Source organism: Chamaea fasciata, unplaced genomic scaffold (genome assembly GCF_029207755.1).
Source record: "Chamaea fasciata isolate MVZ Bird 193981 ecotype frontalis unplaced genomic scaffold, bChaFas1.0.hap1 SCAF_15, whole genome shotgun sequence".
NCBI lineage: Eukaryota > Metazoa > Chordata > Aves > Passeriformes > Sylviidae > Chamaea > Chamaea fasciata.
The window spans coordinates 5,842,136-5,866,970 of record NW_027094100.1 but is presented as its reverse complement, the minus strand read 5'-3'; the positions used below and the strand labels follow the sequence as shown (position 1 = coordinate 5,866,970).

The window sequence follows — 24,835 nt, the reverse complement described above, 5'->3', positions numbered from 1 at the left end:
GGAATTTAATGAGATAATTTCTTACTTGTTTCAAAAAGAAGGTATTTATGGATGGCCTTTTGTTTCTTTGATTATCAGAATTTTAACAACTGATTTAAAAACTGGTTTGAAATAAAAAGGCACAATCACATATGTAATTTAGAAACTAAAATCCACCATACTGATTTTTAGAAGCATTTTCCATCAAGAAAGTGAACTCCTTCATGAAGCGATGGCATAGCTGGTTCTTCTCTGGTGTCCCAGACATCATGGTGAGCCAGACAGGCTCCCCAATCCGTGGCATCGTGTAGAGGTTGCAAATAGTTGTTCTAGAAAAGAAAACCAAAAAGTCCAGGAGGTTAAAGAAAAAACCGACCAAACAAAACCAACCAAAAAACCCAACAAGCCCCAAAACCAAACCCAAACGAGGAAAAAAAGTAGAAATCCCAACTTAAAAGAATTCTGTGCAACATTTAGATCCAGCTATCATTTCCATCAGAAACAAAATTTCTCTCAGCAACCATTATCCAAACCATGTTGTTCATTAAATAGGATGAATTTATCCTTTACCTCACAGGTTCCTCCTGCATCCACCTGACCTGATCCCAAACACAGCAACATTCCCTATCACAATTCAAGAGCTGCCCTGTTCTGAACGCAGAAGGAATGGATGATTTCTTCTTGCTGTTATCTCCCTGCTTGTTCCTAATTTCATTTCAAACAAACTTCTGCTTTATTTATGACTAGGACAAGATTATATGTATCAGACATATAAAAATACCTTAACTTCCTCCTTGCTTTAAAAACTTGGTGTATCTCCTGGCCAAACCTACCCAAGTGTGGGTGTGTAGAGCAGGGAACCAGTTCACATCTTTAGCTTTAAATAGAGAGTATGAGAGTCAAAGTGACCCTGTGGCTGTACCTATTACACACACAGCACATCATTTTTGACTCTACAGAGGACAGTAAATGTATGATTACAAATTGGCTCTGCAATAAAACACCAGATTAAAATCCCTCAGATTACTGTTAAACTCTAAAATATAAACAAGTTATAGTTTTGTTTGAAGTACAAAGCCCACATTATGATGCTATGGGAAGTTGTATTTTTAACACAGTAAAAATGTAAGCCTGAAAAATCCTAAAAGGACATGGGAAATGACCGATCAATTCAGGTTTCTCTCCACCTAATGCACTACTTTTTCTAGGCAAAGTATTTTTGTTTTAAAAGGCAAAGATGTACATTATCTCATTATCCCTAGCACCATCCCTGATTTATAAACATCTTCTCTGGATATAGTGGTCTCAAAATTTATGGACAGTTTCAGAAGCAAAGCTGTGCACACCAGGCAGGCAAACACACTGGAGCAGCAGCTGCCAAATGTTCCATGGTCTCGTGTTTAAAGTGAAACTCCCAGGAAGCGAGAGCTGCACGTCAGCAGCAGCACAGCCCTGGGGCAGGGGCTCCCCGGAGAGGGGGGAGTCACCCCCAGTTACTGCAGTTCCTGGGCACAGAGGAGCTGGGTGGTGACCCCAGAGCTGCTCCCCAAAGGACAGCAAAGCTGACCACAGTCACCAGAGCTGCTCCAAAAAGAAGGTGAGGGGGCAGTGGCATTCTCTGCCTTACTTCTACCAGTTTTCGTCAAATACAAAATCCGTTCTCTGTGCTCATGCTCGCAACAGTCAGAATCAACCCTGTCTTCTTCAAAGGTTAGACCTTCAAATCCTCCACTGCCAGAAGCACGATGAGAGCACCACAAAACAGTCAGTGTGCTGCAGAGGGGGCCAGCTGAGTTACCTCTGCACTCCCCAGCCCCCAGAGGCTTTGCTGTCTGCTGGGTCACTTTGGAGCAGCTGCTCCATGTTACCCTCTGCTGCTGGTCCTGTCCTGGGAGGAAAGCCCAGCCTGGTGACAGACCTGGGCACAAGTTCTGCTGCCTAGACATGAGTGGGGCACATAGCCAGGGACACCAGCACTGCCTTGGGGCACCAGAGGGCCCCAGCAGCACAGACAGTCTTGGGGTACTGGGATTTCATTCCTCCCCAGGGACAAGCTGGGACTGGGGGGGGGGGGGGGTTATTAGGGGCAAGCTTTCTGTTCACAGCCCATTAACTGGAGTGCATGGTAAGGAGGCACAAAAAAACCCCAAACCTCAAGTTCAGGGATCTCAAACTCAAGGAGTTTCAAAGCTCAAAACAAGTATGAAAACTTACACCCCCCAGATACAGCTGATCTGAGAAGCTGAAGATAAACAGCCAATTTAACATAAAATACAGCTTATTTCTCCATCCTATGCAAACTAACCCAAGCCAAGCCTTTTGCAGCTCGGTTGTTTTGAAAAAAGAAACTACTTCTAAACTAAAACCAACATATTAAAATACTTGTTTTCGTTGAAAAGATAGCCCGAGTCTTGTGATTCGTTATTTACTATTCTGGTAACCCTGGCTGCATCTGCAGCTGATAGTGTTTCCTCCAAGCCAGATCAGATTGCCCTGGCAGGTGGCCAGCAGGCATGTGACTGCAGTGCAGGGAACCCTCCATGCCAGCGAAGGCAGCAATGGCACAGAGACCAAGGGCAAGGATTAACTGCTTCCCAGCTCTTCAAACACCCAGGGAAGTGCTCTCCTGCCAGACAGCAAAGGGCAAAAACGAAAACAAAACAAAAAACCAACACGAAGAAACCCTCCTCAAACAGTACAGGGATGTTAACTGGATTTTAAAAATAACAATCATTAAAAACCCAACTGGCCCCTCTCCTCCTGGCCATCTGCAGCAGTACTCCCTCCCCTCCCTCCCCACACACACAGCAGCGTGTGAGGGAAAGCTCAGCTAATGAGAGACTCCACTCTTTTGAGGGTTCCAGTACATTTAAATTGGTTTATATTTGGAAACGCCTCTGGGAGGCTGAACTCCAGCCTGGAGCTTCCAGGCACCTTGGCCCCAGAAGTGCAGCATCGAGCACAGGGGCCAGAGGAACCCCTCAGGAAACACCTTCACATCTCACAGGGTCTGAGAGCCACTGAAGCCCAGCCTGGCCAAGTGAAAAGGAAGCCCTGAGCAAACCCCACCCCAATTCCTCTGGGGTCTGCCTGCCCCGTGGGCACAGCTGGCACCACAGTGAGCAGCCCTGCTCCCACAGACACCACGGCACAGCTGCTGCCTGCTTCACCCTCACCCCCAAACCACCCTGGCCTCTGACCTTGATTTCAGTACCGATTTTTATTATCAGTCCAAGACATCTTTCCCTGGTGCTGTACAAACCTAACGAGCCAGACAGCTCCTCATGGATTAAAGTATCCTGCTGCAGCCCCCTTCCTCCCCAAGGAAAACACTCTGACCCTCAGCACTGTGCCCCCAGAGCTGCTCTGCTATTTAGGAGCCACAACATAATGGCAAAGAAAGAAAATAATCAGTGGTATATAAAGCTTAATTCACAGGCATTTGTTCCCTATCCTCATTCCTTCCTTCCAAAGATGATTTTTCCTTAAAAAGGAACAACAAAACAAAGGCAATCCCCACTGCAGGGAATGCAGGAGCAGGGCTCCCCCACAACTCAGTGCCCATGCTGGCACCACTGAGCACAACGCACCACTCAGTTCACAGCAGCATAAGCTGCTTAAAAATTACTGGCAGAAAATAGGATCAAATCTGTCTGCCAGAAAGCAAAGAGGTGTTTCCCCAGGCCCTGAGATCAGTGTTTCCTTGCCAGCCTGCATTTGTGCCACACAGGTATTAGTCAGATGCATAATCTGTGTTATCAATATGCTGCGTTGGCTTCAGGGACCAGGGGAGCCGAAATCTTTATGCAAGTACTGTAGCTTATTTCATAAGTCATGTGTCTGCACAGCTGACATCCACAGAGAGTTCTAAGCCTCTAAGTCAAGTGTTAATAGCTAAACCCATCAGTGCTTTAGAAAATTAAAAATTGCTGTAAAGTGACTAATGATGCAAGGATAGGCCTGGAGCTGGGCACCAAACTGATGGCAAATTTATCAACAGCCTCCATTTGTAGAAGCAGCCTGGGCCTTTGAGAGAAGGCAGCTTTGTTATTCCCTAGATAAGACAAAAAGAGTAAAGGAAGGCCCTTCTTTTGCTGACTTCTCTCCTTTCACTACCAGCAGGTAAATGCCTGCTGACCCAGCTCCCTTTCTGCAGGCAGTGGAGTGACCTACAGCCACAGCCCCTTCCCTGCAGAGAGGGACTCTGGGGTGGCATGCTACCTTCCCTGATCAGCAGGGCAGCACACCCCCCCATGCCCACTGACCTGAGGTTATTCTAATCACCAGACAACTGCACATCAGCTACTCTTGAGCACCTCTGAAAATCTGGGGGTTTTAAAGAAAAACAAACAAAATATTCTTCTTAAAACCAACCAGACTGCAATGAGTTAAACCAGCAACAGGATTACATTTTAGAATGGCCAACCCACTGAAGTCAGCACCCTTCTTCCCTCCAGCACAATTTGCTAAGAGGACAGGAATCAACATAAGTCTCAGGTTCACCAAAGGACTCGTCTCCTGACTTCCCCGTGACTTCAGTGGGAAAGCAGACACCTAAAGAGATAATAGTGTCCTAAATGGGTTTGCTGAACCTGTGCCAAAGCATCTTTGTTTCCAGCCTTTGGTATTTAAATATACCTCTCTCTTCTTACCAGACACATCCTGCATTGCTTTAAAAAGCAAGGGGGCCTTGCATGTCATAGAAATGATGATGAAACATGCTCTTGCATGTCACAGGGGCACAAGGACCCTGCCTAGACTGGGGGCACCAGCTGTTGCCCACCTCAGAATGCAATCCCTTAAAAAACCCCAACAAAGCCCAAAACTGCCAAAGGCTGCTGCCCCAGGAAATCCATTTCTATGAAATTAAACTGGATTTAATTTACTTCATTACACTATTAAAGAGTAATATTTATATCACCATGGAAACCTCTGCATAAAACTGGTGGTTACATGCTCCAAGTGCTGGTTATGCAATGGCCACGTCATGGGAATGATCCCAGCTCCTGGTGTGCAGCCACTGCCAATCCGTCCATGTCCGCTGGGACAGTGCTTTCTTCCTCAGCCTGACCACAGCAGCCTTCCTCACCCATCCCAGCTCAGCACTGCTCACAGTCCCTCCAGGAGGAAAAACCAGCACAGGGGATTTGACCTGGGTTTTCAGGGGTTTTTTTTCCTACTTTTGACTTGGGATAGGTGCCCCTCCCCAGCCCTCTGGAACTGTTTAACTTGGAAGGACAAAGGAGAAAGGACAAAGTCTGCTGCATGTATCTTGAGAGGGAATGTTGTGGGGGGAAGGTTTGGAAAACAGCTGGGGAGCTGGTGTTAACAGAGGGTGGGAAGGCACAGAAATGGCTCAGGAAGAGACCTGGGAGGAGAGGCAGAGCAGAGCTGTGGGAGTGGAGGAATCATTGTGGCTGCTCCGAGTTGCTGAACTCGTCTCAGGCCCCTGGGCAGGATCAGTGGCTCCCAGCAGTCATGAGCTCCCTCTGCTCCCTCTCTTGGCACAGCTCATCCCATCCACCCCTCACCGCAGGCCCACGTGCTCCCTCTTTTCTGCCTTCTGTCCCTACAGGACATTTCCTTTGCCTTTCCTTGTGACTGCCTGGAGGTGAGCTTCTAAAAAAACTCAAAATACACTGTGCCTTCGTCCTGCAGCGCTACCTAATCCATGGCGTTCAGGTAGAAAGTGGAATTGTAGAAAACTAGGTGAGCACTCAGGATCCTTCTCTGTTTAGTAAGATACATCCTGATGTCAGAAATTTCTTTTTATAACATCAGAGCGCTGTCTTCAATAAAGTCTTTAAAAAGCAGCTCTACAGTGGTTGTAAAGGGAAGCACCCTGCCACTCCCATCTGAGAGGAGATGAATCACTCAAAACAGACGGATTTCATCTTAACTCCCTCCCCATGACTTCAACTATGGAAAGAAAATACAGCTAAATGCCAGGGATGTGCTTATCTGTGTTACTTTGTATAATAACTGTTGAACAGAAAGGCTCTGCAGGCACCAATAGCCAGAGATTACAGCACTGCATTTTACTGTGGGAAAAGACAGCTCTCCCTCTTCCTAGCTGTTTTTCTGAAATGCCTTTAGAGCACAGCTTAGAGAGGGATGAGCTTTGCTCACACATCAGGACAATACACACTAGAGGAGGGTTTCCCTAACAGGGCTTTGCAATGCTTTTCCCCCTCTTGACAGGCCACAAAAGACCGTTTAAGAGGTCACTGGGAGCTTCCCTATCACCTAAGGCACAGAAAACCTTAAACATCTGTGTCCTGTTCACACAGGACTGATGGACACACACCTGGAAAAATCCAAAAACTCAGACACATTAGAATGGCTTGGTATCACCGGTCTTTCTCTCTACTAACTTTTGACATTTTAAGGTACTTATCCTGCACTAAGAAGATCCTTTTAAAATAGGCTCAAGTGCTTTTGAAGAAAGAGACAGAAAAGATAAGAGACACAGGGCTCACCTGAACTCATTTAGGGCATCCACAATTCTGTTATATGCCAAACTCCGCTGGCTGGCATCAGCTGATCTCCGACTCATTTTCATGGCCTTGAAAACAATCATTAAACAGATAAGTAACACAGAGCTACAGAAGCACAGAAAATGGAAAACCAAGTCATGTGTTTGACTTTATCTTTCATTCAACTGGTCATGCAAATAACTTTTTAAGTGATAAAGTGAATGGTCCAAGTGCCAACTTTCCCGTCTGAGGGAAGACAGCTTCTGCCTCTTTTGTGCTTTTCACCATTCAAGGCATAAAAGGGGTCAGAGTTTTAACTGCAGTGATGCAACGCCCACACCCAACATCAAGTTGATCCCACTTTTGTAACTAGCACCAGGAGTTAGAAATTAATCTGTCAGGGCTAGGAGAACACACAGCAGTGCAAGTGTAAGAAGCCAAAGCAACTGTGTTTACCTGTTCTATTGCGCTCTTCAGTTTGTTCATGTGACTCTCAAAAAGAGGGAAGTGTGAAAAAAAGAACTCATTAAACTTGTTGTTTTCATCTTCATCTCTTGAGAGTGAAAAAATAACCCCAATTGCTATCTTTTTCTTCCTAACAATTCCTGGGTTTGGACCGGAGCTGTCATCTGACAAGTTGAAGCTTTCATCCATGGACCTTGGAGCATGAACAAAAGGGAAAGTTAATGTAATCCACTGCGTAAAGTTGTACCTTGGTTTCCTGTGTTATTCAGTTCTTCAACATTTAGCTTCAACAAACACCTTTTGATTGCATGTATTGTCAAATCATCATCTTTGCTAACAACCCCTTTGTGATTTTTTTTACAGCAATTAAACAGCTATTAATTGATTCTGCAATCACAAAAGTCTGGAACCAGATTCAAAGTGTTTGTAGGATCAGAATATGGTATTCTAGTTCTCTCCCATTCCTGCCAAGAATTTGTGTTTTGAGTAGGATTTTAGGGCTTCTTATCCTCAAAAATACAGCCTACAGATTTACATGTTGCTGAACGCTTCCCAGTTAGTGAAAAAACAACGAATGCCACGAGGAAAGCAGAGACTAAAAAAGATCAGCCTGACTTACACCTCTGTAAATACCCCACCAAAAGCATCAGCGAGAGCAGATGTACATATATATGCAGGAGCAGAATCAAGCTGACAGCAGTGTAAGGGCAGCAGGCAGCATTTCAGCTCACCAGCGAGGGAAGACCCCGTTCTCCAAGCTGGTCGTCTGGCTGCGACGCCAACGCCGCTGGTAGCTGCTGGCACAGCTCTTGTTAAACGAGGAGCCCGGAGATGGAAACGGAGTGATGAGCAGACTGCTAAGAGATGCTGCAAGAAAAAGAGGAATAACAATCTCTCTAGAAGAAAGGGCATTTGGAATATAACACCAGCAACTCAGCGAAGTCCCTCAAGATAGACTGGTGTTGCTTCTCAAGTGCCTTCTCTTTTGCTTATCTATGTTTCTAATATAAAAATAACCAGTTTATAATGACATTAACAAGCCATACAGGCACGACAAGGGTGGGACAGTCCTGCTGATTTACGTAATAGGCAATGCACAGGATGCACCTTGCTCAGCAACCTGGGTATCAGGAAATTAATTCCTTGAGGAAAGGAGTAATGTTGATCACATCCTTTAACAGCTTTTACAATCCTAACCCAAGTGTCCAAAATCCTGATTTAGGAGGGAGGAAAGGGGGGTTGTTGAGGCCAATTTGTGTTTTAAAATGACCATTATAGGAACATATAATCACATAATGATTTGGGTCAGAAGGGACCTTAAAGCTCATCTCATTCCATCCCCTGCCATGGGCAGGGACACCTTTCACTAGACCAGGTTGCTCCAAGCCCCGTCCAAACCTGGCCTCTTGGATTTGGAAAGGAGATGACAGCAAGCATTGTTTAAAAGTACTGCAAGCTCATTTCAGTATTTAATCTGCTTTGCATATTTGCAGCTTGTTTTAATAAAAGCCACTGCTGTCAGGTCACTGTGAGGTGCCCAACACACACCCTCAACACCTGCACCATCTGGACATGTACAGAGAGGCGTCATTAATGTCACTTAGAGCAAACCAGAACAATCCCATTTCAGCACTACTACATGATGTGCAGGGATCCCATGACAAATACTACTGAATACTTTTGGAGTTTATAGGGTTAACACATGGAACTGCCATTACCAGATCTTGCTATACCGCTGTCTCTGTCCTCATTCTGCTCCCTCCCAGGCATATCCATAGGGTTGCTATGAACTGTAAAACAAGGAATACCAATTAGCAGGGGGATGTACAGTTCCTTTCTTGTTTGCAGATCTCCATGTAATTAATGAAACAAAAACATGCTCATTAATTCAGATCAACAGCACTGCACAAGGCCATCACCAAGAAAGGCTGCTTAGCTGAACAAACCAAAACACTTACCTAAGAAGCCTGTATGTGTTTTTCTCAAGTCCACACACCTTTTTTAGTAAAACCAGGACTTTGTTTCTTTCCACAGATAATTTTCAATAAAATTTTATTGTACCAAGAGGATGTTGGTCACGTTTGTAGTACTCAGTGTATAGACAAAACCCCACCAAAACTCAAAATAAACACAACTTCATTCTTATACCAGCTTTCTCAGGTATTATATATTCATTTTTAAAAGAATTTTGAATGTTGTCTTGAAGAAATTGCTATTTTTAAATTGTGAGCAGTGCATTGGTTGTTCAACTAAGCTGTAAGCTGTCCAGATTCACAGTCTGCATACAGACAAGATCAAAGGTGTGTCAGGCTCAATTGTCTTTAAATGTGATATATTTTACAAATATGTGTGTGAAATAAAGCTACTCAGCCATGGAAATAAGACCCAGCCACTAAAAGCAAGAAATGTGCATTTTGAACGAATCAAATTTAGCTCTGATTTTTACAGTTTGGTTGAAACCAATCCAGATCAAAATAGCTTGACATCATTGTGAAATATTATCCCCATAAATATTAATTCCATATTTAAATATTTAAGTTTCCAAAACAAAACAACACGGACAATCCCAAAAAGGACTATTAAATGCCTTACGTCCTCTGGGGATTTACAGAATGTATCTGGCAAGGTAAGGGAGCAAACGCCACTGCCCATTTTTTTTCTTTTTTTAAAGATGAGATCTTATTTGCAGGGCTAAACTACAGATCCACACAGTTTGTCACCCCAGCTAGACTAGCCCCACAGCACAGCACACAGCACACAGCAAACCTGCAAAGAAAGAGGCGCTCCGGATGAGGCGGAGCGGACCTTGCTCTGAGAATGCCCGCCTGGGGCTGCAAAGCTGGGAAAGACCTACATGGCAAAACGTAAAATACACATCAGAGAATGAGGTTAGTAAAGCAGAACAGTCCATAGGGAGGGGGCCAGGGCAGGGAGAAGGTTTGTGCCAACATAAATGCAGAGTAACACAGGCAAGAGAACAGCTCTGAGGTTTCACCAGAACGCTGATGCGAGGATGAGTCTCACAGCTGGGCTATACAGTATTTACAGATTAAAATAATAGATCCAGCTTTCCACTGTCTCCCATACAAGGATGGGGTTTCTCAAAAGGGCTTTTTTTTATTATTTAAAGGTTGAAAAATGATTAATTTATGCAGGCTTAAAGCCCGACTTGTCCACAAACAGGAGATTCATCACAGAGTATAATGTTTGTTTTAAAATCCACACTGGTGGGGTGGCTGGGAACACGGCTTCTGAAGAGAAGGAGGAAGGGGGAGAAAGAAGGCAGGAATTCATCTTAGTAGAACCAACAGAAGATTATAGGCTGAAGTAGTTCTGAGAATAGTCAGTACATAAGTTGAGTGAAATGATCACATAAAAAAATAAATGTTAGCAGTATCAGTAGTTCATTTTAGAAGTAATACTGGATTATAGATACACCAGTGAAACAGTGTATTGACTGTACACAAAGCCAGAAAAAAAAACGTAAGTATTTTTAAAGAGTTAATTGCCAGTCCCTCTCTTAAATTTGAAGCCAATGCTCACTCCAAGTTTTCTGATTATAAAAAACACAAAGGCTGCACCTCAAAGCTCCCTTCCATCCTCTTAGGACTCCAGCCATTAAAGGAACACATGACCAGGGTTGCTTTGTTTTGTTTTTTTTTTAACCAGCACATCTGAGAAAAGCACCTTGTAAACAATTCCCAGCCAAAACACGGAGACCCTCCTCCTGTCACATGTGAGTCAGAAGCAGTCTCTGCTGCTGAGCCCTGTTGTTAGAAATGCTGCAGTTACAGATTAACTCCTCTCCCTACTTTACCCAGGGTTCCCTCTGTGCCCAAACGGGAACTGTAAACAAACACTGTTGAAAACTTGTGCAGCTCAATCACAAAGAAAACTTCAGCATCCTCTTCTTGCTGGCAGCCTTGTGCCTCTTGCCACACACCCTTGCTCCAAGGTGCCCACACCTCCTGCTCAGTTCAGGGGCAGTCACCAGAGTCGCCTCACAGCTGGACACGGGTGAACAGGTGGCACTGGCTACACCTGAATCACTCCATGCCTAAGAGCTGCGTTATCAGTTAGATCACTCTATCATATCAGTTTAGATCACTCTAATGATACAGCAAACTTCTGCCAAGCACAAGCCACAGCAAACCCTAACAGTAGATGAAGGTGATCTCCTCCCTCTTAGATCAGGGACCTCACTGACTGTGAAAATCACAACTGAAGTCTGAAAGGACTACTGAATATTAAGAAAGATGCCATCTTTTTAACTTTCCTGACTTAGTGAATTCAGGAAGCCTTTAACAGATAATAGGTTCTTACAACCTTAATTGGTTTTCCTTACCAATGGACTACTGCAAATTATTTTAATGAGGTATACAGCTAATGAGCTTGAGAGGCATTTAAGCCCATGTTTGGGCACAGTCTTACCAAAGCCAGTGTGAAGGAAAGCAGGAAACACCCCCAAGGACCACATCAGAGTCAGAAATCCATTTAAGAGTAACACAGTCATCAAATATACTCCTTACTTCCAACCCTATAAAAGCCTATTTTACATGCAGCAATATCCTGGAAAGCAGTTGTGAAAACAAGCCCCTTATACCACCTACAACAGGCATTTGCTTGGAAAGTCAACAATCAAAATGAAGGGAAAGGGAGGATGTGCTGTAGAGCCATAGATCAGGCTGCTACGCTGGACAACCAAGCCCTGAAGTCCAGTCCTATCAACTCTAATGTCCCCAAAAGGAAAAGCCAAGACCTTTGTTATCTAACATTCATGGAGCCTCCACCCACAGCTCTTCCAGGGAAGCTGAGAACTGAGGGTGCCAGATGGTTTCTCAAGACTGCTTAGCTCCCATGGTCACCCAGAGGAGAGAGCACAAGGATATTCTGTCTAATCTGATCCAAAGCTCCAGCGCAGCTGTGCAAGGTTAACTGAGACTCGTACAGGACACGTGCTCAGGTGGGCAGAGTACAGGGCAGAATGAGAATTATTAATGACAGTAAAACCAGGGAACTGAGCCAGGCTGCCTGATCAGAGATACGCTGTTCAGGAATTTCGACAGAATGTTATTTTCCAACATTTTCTGTATTTGAACTTAGGTATATATAAATATTTCTGTAATGTATTTTATATACACATATGCAGCTGTGTATACTGAATGACTGCTAAGTCCTGAACAGTCCAATTTATTCTCCTCCAAGCTCTATCAGCATTAATTTTCTGTTACATCTTTAGCTTTTTAAAAATTTTATTCTATTTAAAGTATTTGCATATTCTAGAATCTATGATTACTCAATTAAAGGTATCAGCAAATAAAATCTGTTTGAAATTACCTATATTCCCAAGAAGTCCATTCATAATTGTACTGTGGTCAGGCTTTAATGTATTGCTGTCTTGATTAATGAACTCAAGACTATCCTGCAACCTGTAACAAACACAACACATACAACAAAACAAGTGATTTGCATTTCAGTAGAATAGAGAGCTTGTTCATCATAGCCAAAATGGACCTATGAGGTAAGAACACAGGCTTCCACTAGAAAAAGCTTTCACACCCCAAGCCACATCCTCAGGTGGGCCACTTAATAACAGAAAACTTAACATGGAACCCTCTGAAGCCAGATATTTTTGTAACACCTTTTTCTTCATCTTGGACTGAATCCCCCTTTTTGTACCTTACAATATCAAGCTTCACCATCCCAGCATGGAAGGAATGGTTCATTCATTCCCTTAGGGCCAACTGAGGTGAAGACAGCCATGAGGGAAAGGCGAGGACACTACTGAAAGGATGTAGCAAGGAGTTATTTGTTTAGAGAAAGAATCTGGGGGCTCCAGAGAAAGTCCTGTGTGTTCTTACATTCATCTGCTCCTGTGCAATAGCTACAAAGTGCAGAGGACTCACGTGTTCAGACTGCCGTAGATGCTGCTTCCCGTGCGAGCCGTGAACACCTTGCTGAGCATGAGCTGGGGAGGGGAGCTGGGGAACAGGAGGGAAGATGGCAGTCAGTGCCAAGACAGCCTTTGCCTTCCATTTCACAGCCCTCCAGATTTTATTGACCTTAGCACGACAAAACAGCCTTTTATTTCAAAAATGACATCAGACTGACTTTAAAGCAAACACAGAAATCCCTTTTACTCTGCACTTGCGCCGTTCAATTCATTATTTATCAGCACTAAGGGGTGAGTCTTCTGAAAACACCAGCAGCAAAAAGTTCATCTTACCGGATCTGATGAATTTTCAATGTGGAGCCCTTGTAGCTCATGGCCACAGAGCCAAACATCATCTCTCCAAGCATGTTGGCATCTGAGGAGCACCGAGAACCCTGTGAAAAAAAAAAAAAACACCAACATTTAGTTTCAAGCATTTAGAGGCACAGTTCCACTAAGGCAACATACAAGAGAGAAAATGTTCCTTATTTAAAAGATAAATATGCAAAATATCTTGCTGGAACACTGTTGAACATGCCCACCTGGGTGAGAGGAAGCAGACTCCAACATCCCTGAGCCAGGGGACTAAACTTTTAAGAATGTGTTAATACACCATACTGAATTAAGCCTAAACCTTGTTCCTCCTTGACAAGAAGAATCACCAGTTCCCTGGAGACGTTAGACTACAATGGAGCCAAACTGGACCAATGTTTACTTGACAAAGATGTATTCATAACTTATCCATGGATGATATATTATATGGGATGAATCTCTCCCTCGTGCTTCTGTGATGGCACCAGGAAAGAGCTGCAGCATCATGATGCCAGGCTAAAGTGGTGCAATTCCTGCTTCTCTGGTGGCAGGAGCTTGCTGTAAGGCACACAGGCTAAATACCAAGGAGCAATGTCACTATGCTGCATCAGAGGCTGGGGCAAATTTTGCAAACAAAACCCTAAAATTAAAAAATTACTCAGGGCAATCAACTGGAGACAACTGCTCTGCTGACAGACTTCCTATTTGTGTATTTCCAATGACTGTGATTACTGTCCCTTTGTCCAGGGCTGTTTCACCTCTAGGCCAGCAGAGTATTAGTGCTGGGTCTCCACTTGCACCTTGCCCTGAATAATTTAAAATGTGGTGATCAGTCACTAACAGAGCTCAGCCAGTTCTCAGGTGAGGAAGTTTGGCACTGTGCAAAAGAGCAACATATTTCCTTCAAGGTGTGTGATAGCATGTAATTACTCCATTCCCTGGAGTAATCCCTCTAAAAGATCCCTTAAACCACACACAGAAACAACCCTGCTGGAAGATGCTCATCCATGTAAGATGCATCTCCATATTCCTTATCCAAGCTCTGAACTGCCAGTATCCTGAACAACCATGTATTCTACACAGGACTGAAATACAGAATGACAGAATGGTTTGGGTTGGAAGGGACCTTGAAGCTCATCCGGTTCCACCCCCTGCCATGGGCACGGATACCTTCCACTATCCCAGGTTGCTCCAAGCCCAGTCCAGCCTGGCCTTGAACATTTCCAGGGGTAGGGCAGCCACAGTTCCTGTTCTCGGGGCAACCTGTGCCAGTGTCAGACAGTGAGTCTGAAGCACAACCAAGGACAGGGTGTCCCCACCACAGACCCCTACCAGGAGCAAGAATAGCTGTGAACATCCCACTCAGTGTTTCTGCTCACACCAGCCCACAGAAAAAGGGCAGCAATAAGGAAATGCTCATCAGCCAAAAGGCAACACATTTACAACATACCTCAATTTTTAGCTCTTTTCAAGCACTGTCAATTAAGCTGATGATACTTTTAACCTCTGAAATCTATCCCTGCAAGGAGAGGGGATGACTGAAAGCAGAATCCACAACTGTAAAAATGAGGGTACAGCTCCAAGGTTTGTAAGTGTTCAATGACAGGGCAAAAGCTGATCATTAGCTGGGCCTCAGTGAAATTTCCACCTCTGCCTCCCAGGACATCCCACTGCTCAGGTGCACTGTAGGCAGTACTGGAAAAACTGGAATTTAAAAGCAGTCAGTATGACCCAGCAGCTCCAAGGAAATCTCAGCATAGATGTTAACGACTCCAGGAAATAACAGGTTTGCCAGCATCACAAAATCCTGACTTAAGAACACTGCAAATTAGTACAGCCTCACACTATGATTGTTGTTTTTAAATCTGTTGCAGATCTCCAAATGAAGGACACAATTCTGATTAAATGTCAAGCCCTTGATGGTGGGTTTTGAGTTCAGCTTTCTGCTGTTGTGAAAATATAATTCTAAAGCTCAGTAAAAATATTTTATCTTAAAGTATTGATTTTCTTTGCCAGACAACCAAATTAAGTGAAAATCATCTGCTTTCAAATTTAATTATAGGGGTTTCCCTTTCCTCTGAAAGACAGACAAGCCCTGCTGAAGGCAAAGAACGTGATAAGATGAGCCCATGGCCTGTTCAGTCTGGCATTTCATCTCCACTTAATAACAATAATTTTACCATGCATAACCAAAGATAGAGATTTAATGCTTTTAGTGTGGAAACACTGTTACAGCTCAACCCTTTGGGCCTCTAATGCTGCAAAATACAGATCACTCAAGACCAAAGCAGAGTGCAACCGACTGGGGAAAGGGGTTAAATATTAAAAACTCAAACAAAAAGTAGCCAAGGAGCATCTGGCAAAAAGGGCACAACCTGCGGCACTGACAGCCTGGACACAAACTAACTCCTCAGGTCACAATTTAGAGCTCCCATAAAAACTGATCATAAAATATACACAAGTGTTTGTGATTGCACATTAGTATATTAGAGGTAGTATCATTTGCATGATTTGGAAATTAATTTCTGAACACATTTACAGCTTTTAATACTCCCCTTATTGTACATATTGTCCTGTCAATAACTAGGTATATCTGTAAATTAAAAATGCAATAAGAAAATAAATGTTAAATATGGGACATAACTACAAATATGGAAGCCTGGAACAAAACCCCTGTATTTCCTCTTGCAAATAAAGTTGTTCATATATAATCAAAGTGTATTTCAACAAGAAAACATAAAACAGTATTTTAAAAATCTCACAGTATTATATTATTTAAACTTCCATTTTATACCCTTATAAAAAACAAACAAGAGATAAATACTGCAAATCCAATAAGTAACCTCTGAGGTTACAGACACAGCAGTTAGAACATAGGAAATGCCAAGCTGAGTGAAGTCTGGACAAACTTTGGCCCTTCTGCATACCCGATTTTTTTGTACATTAAAGAATTCTTGCATTTTTGTCTCTCTGCTCACTTGCTGGGGAAGCCTGGAAGGAGTCTGATGAATGCAGTATATAGTTTACAATAAATACGCTGTGGAAGACCAACTTCAGCTGAAAGGCTGTGGCAGAGTCACATAGCCACTGTGATTCCAGTTCAACCCAGTGAGATTTTGAGTGAGTGATACACATGAGGAAATGGGGACTTCAAAGGCAAAACTTTCCACAGCTCTAAAATATACACTCATGCCAAACACTGAAACTTATTTTCTTTAGTAACACTGAGCATTGTTTGCACAGAGCCTGCTCTGGAGGAGAGACAGTTTCTGGGTAGTGGGGGCATGGTTTTTTCTCGGGCACACAGTGCACAAAGGAGGTTGCTTTGTGCTGGAAGGGAGCTGCTGACAGGAACGTCTCTTCCTTTCATAACCGCAGTTAAATGCCCTGCCAGGAAGGGAGGAACGGAAAACAGATCTTCAGCCACCTTACCCAAACTGTGGAAAAGAGTGTGATGAGAAAGAGAAAACAAGAATACACAGCTTGCCAAATATAGCAGGAGTTAACGTGACAGTAGGAAAGTCAGCACTGGAAGGTTCTTCATTTCTATCTATGGGAGATTAAGACATCAGTAGTATTGTACTCCAGAGCAGGTTGTGGAGATAGCAGCATCCCTCAAACACACAATTACTTCATTACAAAGAGTGAAAAGGGCTTAGTTCTATTTTAGGGCGGCTTAATATAAAACACTTGTGATCTGTGGAAGGAGAGATGACAAAAATATATCCGTGTCAGATGACTCTAGCTACTCTCATGGCCAAAATCTCTTATATAAAATGGAACTCAAGTGCACTGAATCCCTTATAAAACTGTAACACAGACTATCCCTACAGACAATGTGTCTCTCTGTTATTTCCCTGGCATTTGTCAATAAAATAAACTACTTCACCTAGACCAAGACAATTGTGCCTAGTCTGATCACACCAAACATGTGTTATCACCTGGGTCACAAAAAGGAACAAATGCCCTAGAGAAATCGCTGCCATTCAAGACACATCCTGAGAGAAGCAGCTGGTTGGTTTCAGACTTGAAAATACCCAAAGCTACAGTGTTAAACATTCCTGAGTCATAACCAAGGTCTAGGTTCTGACTGAAAACTGCTCTCCACTGCTAGGCTCTCATTTCAAGTTTTTAAAACAGTCATGCCTCACCTGCTGTTAGCCTTTGACATGTGTTATGGAAAAAAAAAAAAAAAGAAAGCGACTCACCTGGTATTTTGGGCATTGCTCTTTTGGATCAGAGAACGAGGAGGATGAATTGATTGAACTATCCAAGGAAGAAGAGCTGTCTCCTCCAGGCTTTAGTTGGCAACATTTCCCAAAAACTCTCACTTGAGCATCACTGCAGAGTTTCTGAAACAAAGACAACACATGTGATGCACTAAGACCCATGACCTGAAATCACTGTTAGCATCATTGTACTTCACTGTTTAAGTTAGATATTTAACAGCTGAAAGGCTCATGCCCCAGGAAACGGGTAATAAAACATCTATCCCGTATCTTGCAGCTTGGCTGTCCAAAGGAAAGCTGAGCTCTTTTACTTCCAGTTAGCCAGGGGCCAACAGGTCACTACAACCCCATCTTCCTAAGTAGACTTTTTCAGACCCAGGATTAGGAGGGAGGATGATACCAAAGAATTTAAAGGAAGGATGGCAATGTCCACCTTACTCCCTGTGCCCGCCAGAGTGGAGACGACACAGGAGTGTAAGCACACAGGAGGGGCCAGCTCACCATTAATTATCAAGAAGGAATAACACAGAATTCAGGAGGTTCATGTTACAAGAGCAAGTAGAGTGAAAATACCCTGTTTTTCACAGATCTCTCCCTAGCTCTGTCTAAGCCCCCTAGTCTTTCTCAAGAGTGGCACAGAGGTGACACATTCCTTACGTTTTCGGTATGAGGGAATTGTGAGGCTGGAAATGGACAAAGCTGAAACACACAGTGTTACAGAAAAAAACAGAAAAGATTCACAAAATTTTGGAGAATCAATCCAAAAGGTCAATTCTGATAGAGATTCAGACAGAAAGCACAGCAGAGAACAGAGTTTAGAGGGCCCAGATGGAGCTGGAACTGATGTACAGGATGGGCAGGATCTGTGTCCACTCTACATCTGTGTCCACTCTACATCACTCTACAGAGAATCATTGATCACTGGCATGGGAGATGCTTCACTATGTTTCATTCACTATTTAAAAACATTTGTGATTCCCCTTGAGAATCCCAGCATCCCAAGCAGAATCAGCATCCACCAAGTTAATGCAGTTTACACCAGCATTGGCATTGCCAACCCTCTTCACCTAAAGATCTCAATGTATTTTTCACACACTCATTACACTTCAGCACACCCACGTAAGGTTGGCATTATTTACATCTGCTGGTGGGCAGCACTAGGAGACAGAAACAGTCTACACTGCTCAAAATTCCACACTAACTCTGCCCTAAGACTTCCTTAATTACCATTCCCTACACAATCACCAAACCAGGAAGAGCAAGCTGGAAGCAAACCCTGCTGAAAGCAAGGTTTAAGGGACAGATGGGAACACAGAATTGCTGTTATATGTCACAGCTTCACCTCACAGCTCCCTGGCACAAGCTTCCCCTTCATCCAAAACCATGACCCTGTCTCCACCTTTAAGGAACAGGCATAAAGAAAAGTGTAAAATAGCCAAGGCACACATTAGTAACTCCATGACTGCTGAATAATCGGCAATGGCTGTTCAAAAAGATGACTGGCCTTACTGCTGTGGAGGGAAGGGAGTCCCATGCCTCTGTCCTAGGTTGTCCAGGTTACTTTTTTAGGGACAGGTGACTTAAATTTGGCCCTAACTGTGGGTGAGGTTTAGCAAAGCAGCAGAAAATGGCCAAGATTATAAAGCCCCACGTGGCAGCCTTCACTGCTGCTCCCTTAGAGAGCTGCTGCCACAGGAAGCCTCAAGGAAAAATGTGCAGAGAAATTAGTAATTCTGCGGCAGAGGGGAGGGAAATGTTCACTTTCCCCCAGCCCTTTGCTTTCCTGACACACAGCAATGTCCTCTCCTTTCGACATAGTGGAGAGCTCGTTGAAATCCTGCAATATGTAGATTTGCTAATGGCTACTGAGGATCTGTGGCTTGAGCACAGTGCACAATGGCTGGAACATGTGAATGATCATCATATGACTTCAGTAGGAGCTCGTGAACTAGAATTGCATTTTATCTCTGACACAAACAACAATGTCCTAGGCTAGGCAAGCATCATGTGATAAAACCACACACAATCCACAGGGTTACAGCAGCTTTTGCAGGCAAACCACATTTCAGCTTGCATTTTCCATCAGATGTTGAAAGTTCCTTCTAAAATGTTACAATTATAACTAAGCTTCCTTGAGACTGTAGAAATGCATTTACTGACTTTACAAGAGAAAATAAAGTTCTGTGCAATAAAAAGAATAGGGTGAGTTTTCAAATTAATTACTTTTACATCATTTATTCTCATTATCACTGCATTTTTCTGCACAGCAGCTTTTCCCAGATCCACTGGGTGGTCACATAGCTTGAAGTAATAGTTGCCTAATTTAAATAGCAAACCAGGAAGATGGCTGTTTGGTCTTTGCAGTGGAGTTTAATGAACCAAAACTCCTGCAAGGAGTCTTTAAATGAGGTCACAGTTTTTCAGCTCCCACTTTTCAGAACCTTGTGAACAGTAAATCCCTCCTAAAATGCAGATCACTGATGAATTTTGGAGTTCGCTCTTTCACAAACTTAGCATGTGCTTCAGATGAACTCATTGGACAAAGAGATCAAGTACTCGCAGTGACCCTCTCCTCTGCAATTTCTGACTCCAAATGTCAATGAAATTCTAGATGCTACAAATCTCAAGATATTATGCATCAAAGGAGTGGGATTACTTGCATTCCCACATAATATTCCAAAGACATTCAAGCCAGGTTTCCAAAAATAAAAGAAAGTAACCTAATTATTTAACAACTGTACACATGAATGTTCCAAAGCTATGAATTTTCTTCCCAACTGAACACAGTTGCATCAAATCCAGTCCCTGGGCAGGGTGGTGCTGGGGTGCTCTGAAATGCCTGGTTTTGCTGGAGAGCAGAACATCTGCTGGAAGGATGCCGCGGGCAGCTCCCTCCTGGCTGCCACGCTGCTCTCCCTGCTGGGGTCACACTCTGTTCTCTCCCTGCCAGCTCACTGCAGATACCACCCAGCTCCAAAGACTTCTGGCAGTCCCAGCTCTGACATTAGAGGTCATCGTTTGCTGAAAGTCTTGGGGACATATCAGGTAGTTCTGAAGAAAAGAGTAAAATGTCTTTATAGGGTACAGGGTACAAAGTCGTTTTCTTCCTCAGTTCCTCTTCTGGAGTCTCTTTTCTCCACATCTGTCAGCAAAGACTTTTAACTCTTTGACACAAAGTCTCTATTCTCCTCGGCAAGTGGGAAAAACAGGCCCAGTGCTGTGAATAGGAAGAGGAATTTCTGCTGGGCAGGTTTTGCTTTGGAGATAACAAGAAAGTTGTAAGGAGCCTGGTGTGTTGAACTAAATCAGACTCTCTGGAGGTGCATTAGGGCTGTGAGTGAGTGACAGAAGGGAAGAGAAATGTCATCATATGCTTTACTCTTTTTTACCACTCTGCAACAGCAGGTGTTCAAATACCACTGTGGTGGCAGTGATAGAGAAATTTCTATTTCCAAGCAAAGTTGGTACTCTTCAAGAGCTCTGTTCCTCATTTTCAAAACAGGCTTTCCAGAAGAAAAAAAATTTCAAAACAGATAAATTAACTCTTTTTCTGTATTAATGAGTTAGTCTGTACGTGCAATGAAATGTTTGTATCTACCTAAGACACAGGAATAACCTGAATAGGCACTCATTCCCCACTTTCAAGTGCTCATGTAAAAATCCAGATATTTTTCTTAAAATGCAGTTGCCAAGTCCTCCCTTTATTTCTAGAGCTGTCGAGTTCCTCTATTACACAGAGGTCAGTGAAAGAAGTCAAGACAACCCCTTGCTCCCCTACTCCACTAGTATTTTTCCACGTCTGTTTAGAGAGAATAAGCAGAGCTAAAGAAGGTGGGACTTGATCTTTGTGCTTACAGCTTCATCCATCTGCTCTGCTTCGCTCACTGGAAACCTGTCCTGAGAGCCAGAGTCCAGAGTCTCCATTTCACACAACTCACCTAAAAGCAAAAGGCTCACTATCCAATTACTAATCCCTCAAAGCAATTTGCTGTTCAACATTTATCCAGTGCTGAAGTACATTAGAACACGTGGCTAATCCTGGCTTGTTTCAAACAGCATGCCATTTCTTCACTTTGGGATAAATACGACATTCAGAGTAGAAGAAATTGCTGCTGAAGGAGATCAAGTATCATATGACCTTTTAGTGAAATTACTCAAAGATAAAGACAACTAGTGGAAGAAGTGAATTCTCCATTCTCCAAACTGAAGTTCACTTTCCACCTCTACATCTCAAATTCTGCATCCCAGCTCTCTTTCATTTCTTCAGAAAACCAAAACAAATGCTATTTCTGAAAACCTTCTTCTGCCTCTATGTCCTGGCAACAAGCCACTGCCCTTCCCTGATTCCTTGTCTTTCCCCCTTTCCTATCACATGCCCAAACTCTAGATCTCTGCTCAGCACAATGCAGTTTGGGTCCTTCCTTTTTTCCCCCTCTCTTCTCTTCCTTACGGTCCCTTGTGACACCTCTCCTTCCTCCCTGTACTTCAAAACTTCCTCTAGGCTGATCTTCAAGCTCAGGAAATCTTTTAGCTCTTACACGTCCCATCAGCACCTCTCTCCAGCCAGATCCTCAATGTTAACCACTGTCTTGTCATAAATCCCCACAGGACAATACAAAAAGGAAAAAAAAGCATTAAAATGAGACAGTCTCTGAGTCAGAACTCAGTTTGCCTGCTCCAAGGTTCCCCTTTTCAGCTTCTTCTTTACTTCACTCCCCACTCATCCCTCATGGCACCACTCCTGTGGCATCCTTATCCCAATCAATTACCAGCCCTTGGAGGTGAACTCCTCATCATTCAGCTGGCCTTTGCACACTGGCAGTTATGGGGACGTAATTCCTGCACCACACAGGAAAACACAAGCCAGCCTTAGCATAAAGTGAGTGTGGATGCAGTGTCAAGGTTGGGAAGGCAAGCACAGGGAAAGGCAGAGCTGAGGCTGACAGCCCAGCACTGGCTGGGCCACCTGGCTGCTGCACCTGAAGGAGGAAAAGGAGCTGCCTGTTGTGCTAATTTGAAATTCAAAGGAGGCCTGGTACCACAGCTTTTTGAGGAGCACACCTGTGTTCACACACAGCTCCTGGCTCAGGAACTCGGTATAGCCCAGGGCACAGGGAGGAGAGTGGGGCTGGTGGCACCTGGGAGCAGAGGGCAGGAGAGGTGTGAGGGCAAAAGGAGCAGAGGAGCACTGAAAAGAATCTAACAGCAGAAACCAGTCATAGGTTGTAACACTATCACCTGCACATCAAGTAACAGAGTCTCATTAGAAATTAGACACTTACTGCTATGAGGAATGAAAAAAATAACTCTCCAGAGGAGACAGGGGCTCAAACTCACAAGCTTGCCCATAGAAGTTCCTTGATACCCAAAAATCCAAGGGATGTGGATGTCGGAGTAGGGACAGAGGCTGCTGAGCAAAAGCATCAGTAATGCCTCTTCCTCATACCACACACTGCCCTGGTACATTCAATGTGCAAATGCCTATTCTGATGCATTTGCTCATGACCTAGTGCCACAAGGCTGGAAGGGGCAGCCACTCTCTTTTTGGGGTACCCTGGCAGAACTCAGACAAGTTTCTGCTTGGGAGACAGCAGCCTTTCCCCTGTGCTTCCAGAGCCCAGCGGATCAATAGCCCATCCCCTGAAAGCTGGGGAAGGACCTCTCCTGCTTAGCACCAAAAAAGGTATAGGACTGACAAAGGGGATCTCTCTGCCTCCCACATGCGAAGTGCCCACAGCTGCCTGAGGCTGATCTCCGCCTGGCACAGCCTTGGGCCAACATTCCCGGTGTTGGGAATAGCGGCCAGGGCCAGCCCTCCGTCACCAGACTGCTGCTCAGCTCCCTCACCAAGTTTAACTCCAGCAGGGCTGGGGGAATCAGGACTTCTCCTGAGCAACTAAAATATTGTCATGGCCACACTGCAAACTCTTGACCGCCTTCAGTGCCCCGCCGTGCAAAACGCTCCCCAAATTCTTGTCTACTTAGTATTTACCTTTACTGAAGATATGAGGAGGCTGATTTATTATCCACTGAAAAGACATAAGGTCCTCATTTGTGTTATAGCCACATTTCCCTCACAGGTAAGATGAACCCAATAATGCTTTACTAAAAATGAGAGCCCAGCTTGGTGTGAGCACAAACACAGGAGTATTCACTGATCAAAAAGCCAGAGCTTACTGGTTTATTTCTTGAAACATCTGTGTCTGCAAAGGTTTTCTCTGATGCTCCTTTAATTTTATAACCACACCTTCCCTTAGAGAATTCAAATGCCTGAGCCATGGTCAACCTCAGCCCACCACACACAACTTTTGACATATGTAGGGATCATATATATAAAACAGACCAAAATACATCTCACCTTGCTGCAGGCATACAACTCTTAAGTTATAATTGCCTTCATGTCTCATAAACAACAGAAAATGGGAACTGAAGAGCACAGCACAATAAAGCAAAGTGAAACCCTCTTGATCCTCCGTGTTTGACTGATTTGACTTGAACCAAAACAGTCAGGCCACTGCCAGACACTCTTGCAGATGTCTCCCCAGTGTTATACATAGATACAGAGGTGTAAGTCACGTTAGGAAATGGGGGATGAGGGAGAAGAGATGCAGAAAGCCTTGCTTTTTGTGGGGTGCCAAACAGATACCCTTTCAGAAGGGAGACTGCCCAGCCCACACATGGCTGGCTGCAAAAGGGCAAGAGTGCCTTGGAATGTGCTTAGAGCCAAGATCTGGCTTTGTATAGGCAGGGTGTGTCTTTGCTAATGAAAATCATGATAAGGAGCAAGAAAAACGAACAATGCAATTCCTTGAAAATGGCCAGTACATCCTGCTAACTGCACAAGCCCATACTGAGCCAACACTTAGCCAAGCCGAAGACTCTGCATGTTTTTACCCGCAAACCTTTGTTTTATGAGAAAAGTTTTGCCTGACATGGCATTATCTGAATGCTGCAGAAAGCAGGTACATGGCAAACAAATGCTTCAATATATTCTCTTTTGAAGAATCATAATATTATGAAAAATAAATATATCAAGTTCCTAGACATGACTTCTGAGTACTTCAAATGCCCTGGAAATGCCCAGTTTTCCTCCACTAGTCTCATGTGGAGATGGTGACTACAGTGTTTCCCTCCCCCTTAGCAAAGAAAAAGGAAAGATTAATATGGAACCATATCAGCTCCATTATCAGCCATTTATCCTGTTGCTGTTGAGATGCCACAGTCAATGAGTTTTATGAAGTAACCCAAAACAGTGAAGTCTGCAAGTTCAGTGTACAAGGACACATCTGAAAGAGGTTTTAGACTTTAAAGAAAGTAATTTAAATCTGGCGAGAGGATTTATACTGTAAGTTATTTTTATTAATGAAGTAATAGTGATAAGCACAGCCAGCAATTCATACCACTAAACCACTTCTAAAGATCTCATCTCTTCAAAAACCTGT

At 43.7% G+C, this 24,835-nt stretch overlaps 1 protein-coding gene across 2 annotated transcripts in view; it reads right to left on the bottom strand.

The window, feature by feature from the left end:
- Nucleotides 1-24,835, bottom strand: part of FNIP1 (folliculin interacting protein 1) — a 64,794-nt gene that overhangs the window by 10,571 nt on the left and 29,388 nt on the right. The window contains exons 3-12 of one of the 2 annotated variants that reach the window (XM_066197053.1): nt 17,373-17,516; nt 13,147-13,247; nt 12,827-12,901; nt 12,258-12,349; nt 9,687-9,770; nt 8,639-8,710; nt 7,652-7,787; nt 6,912-7,113; nt 6,459-6,544; nt 162-308 (exon numbers count right to left, since the gene is read on the bottom strand). In XM_066197053.1, coding sequence (XP_066053150.1) covers nt 162-308; nt 6,459-6,544; nt 6,912-7,113; nt 7,652-7,787; nt 8,639-8,710; nt 9,687-9,770; nt 12,258-12,349; nt 12,827-12,901; nt 13,147-13,247; nt 17,373-17,516 — 1,139 coding nt within the window. The remainder of the gene's footprint in view (nt 1-161; nt 309-6,458; nt 6,545-6,911; nt 7,114-7,651; nt 7,788-8,638; nt 8,711-9,686; nt 9,771-12,257; nt 12,350-12,826; nt 12,902-13,146; nt 13,248-17,372; nt 17,517-24,835) is intronic. The other variant, XM_066197054.1, reaches the window with a different exon arrangement.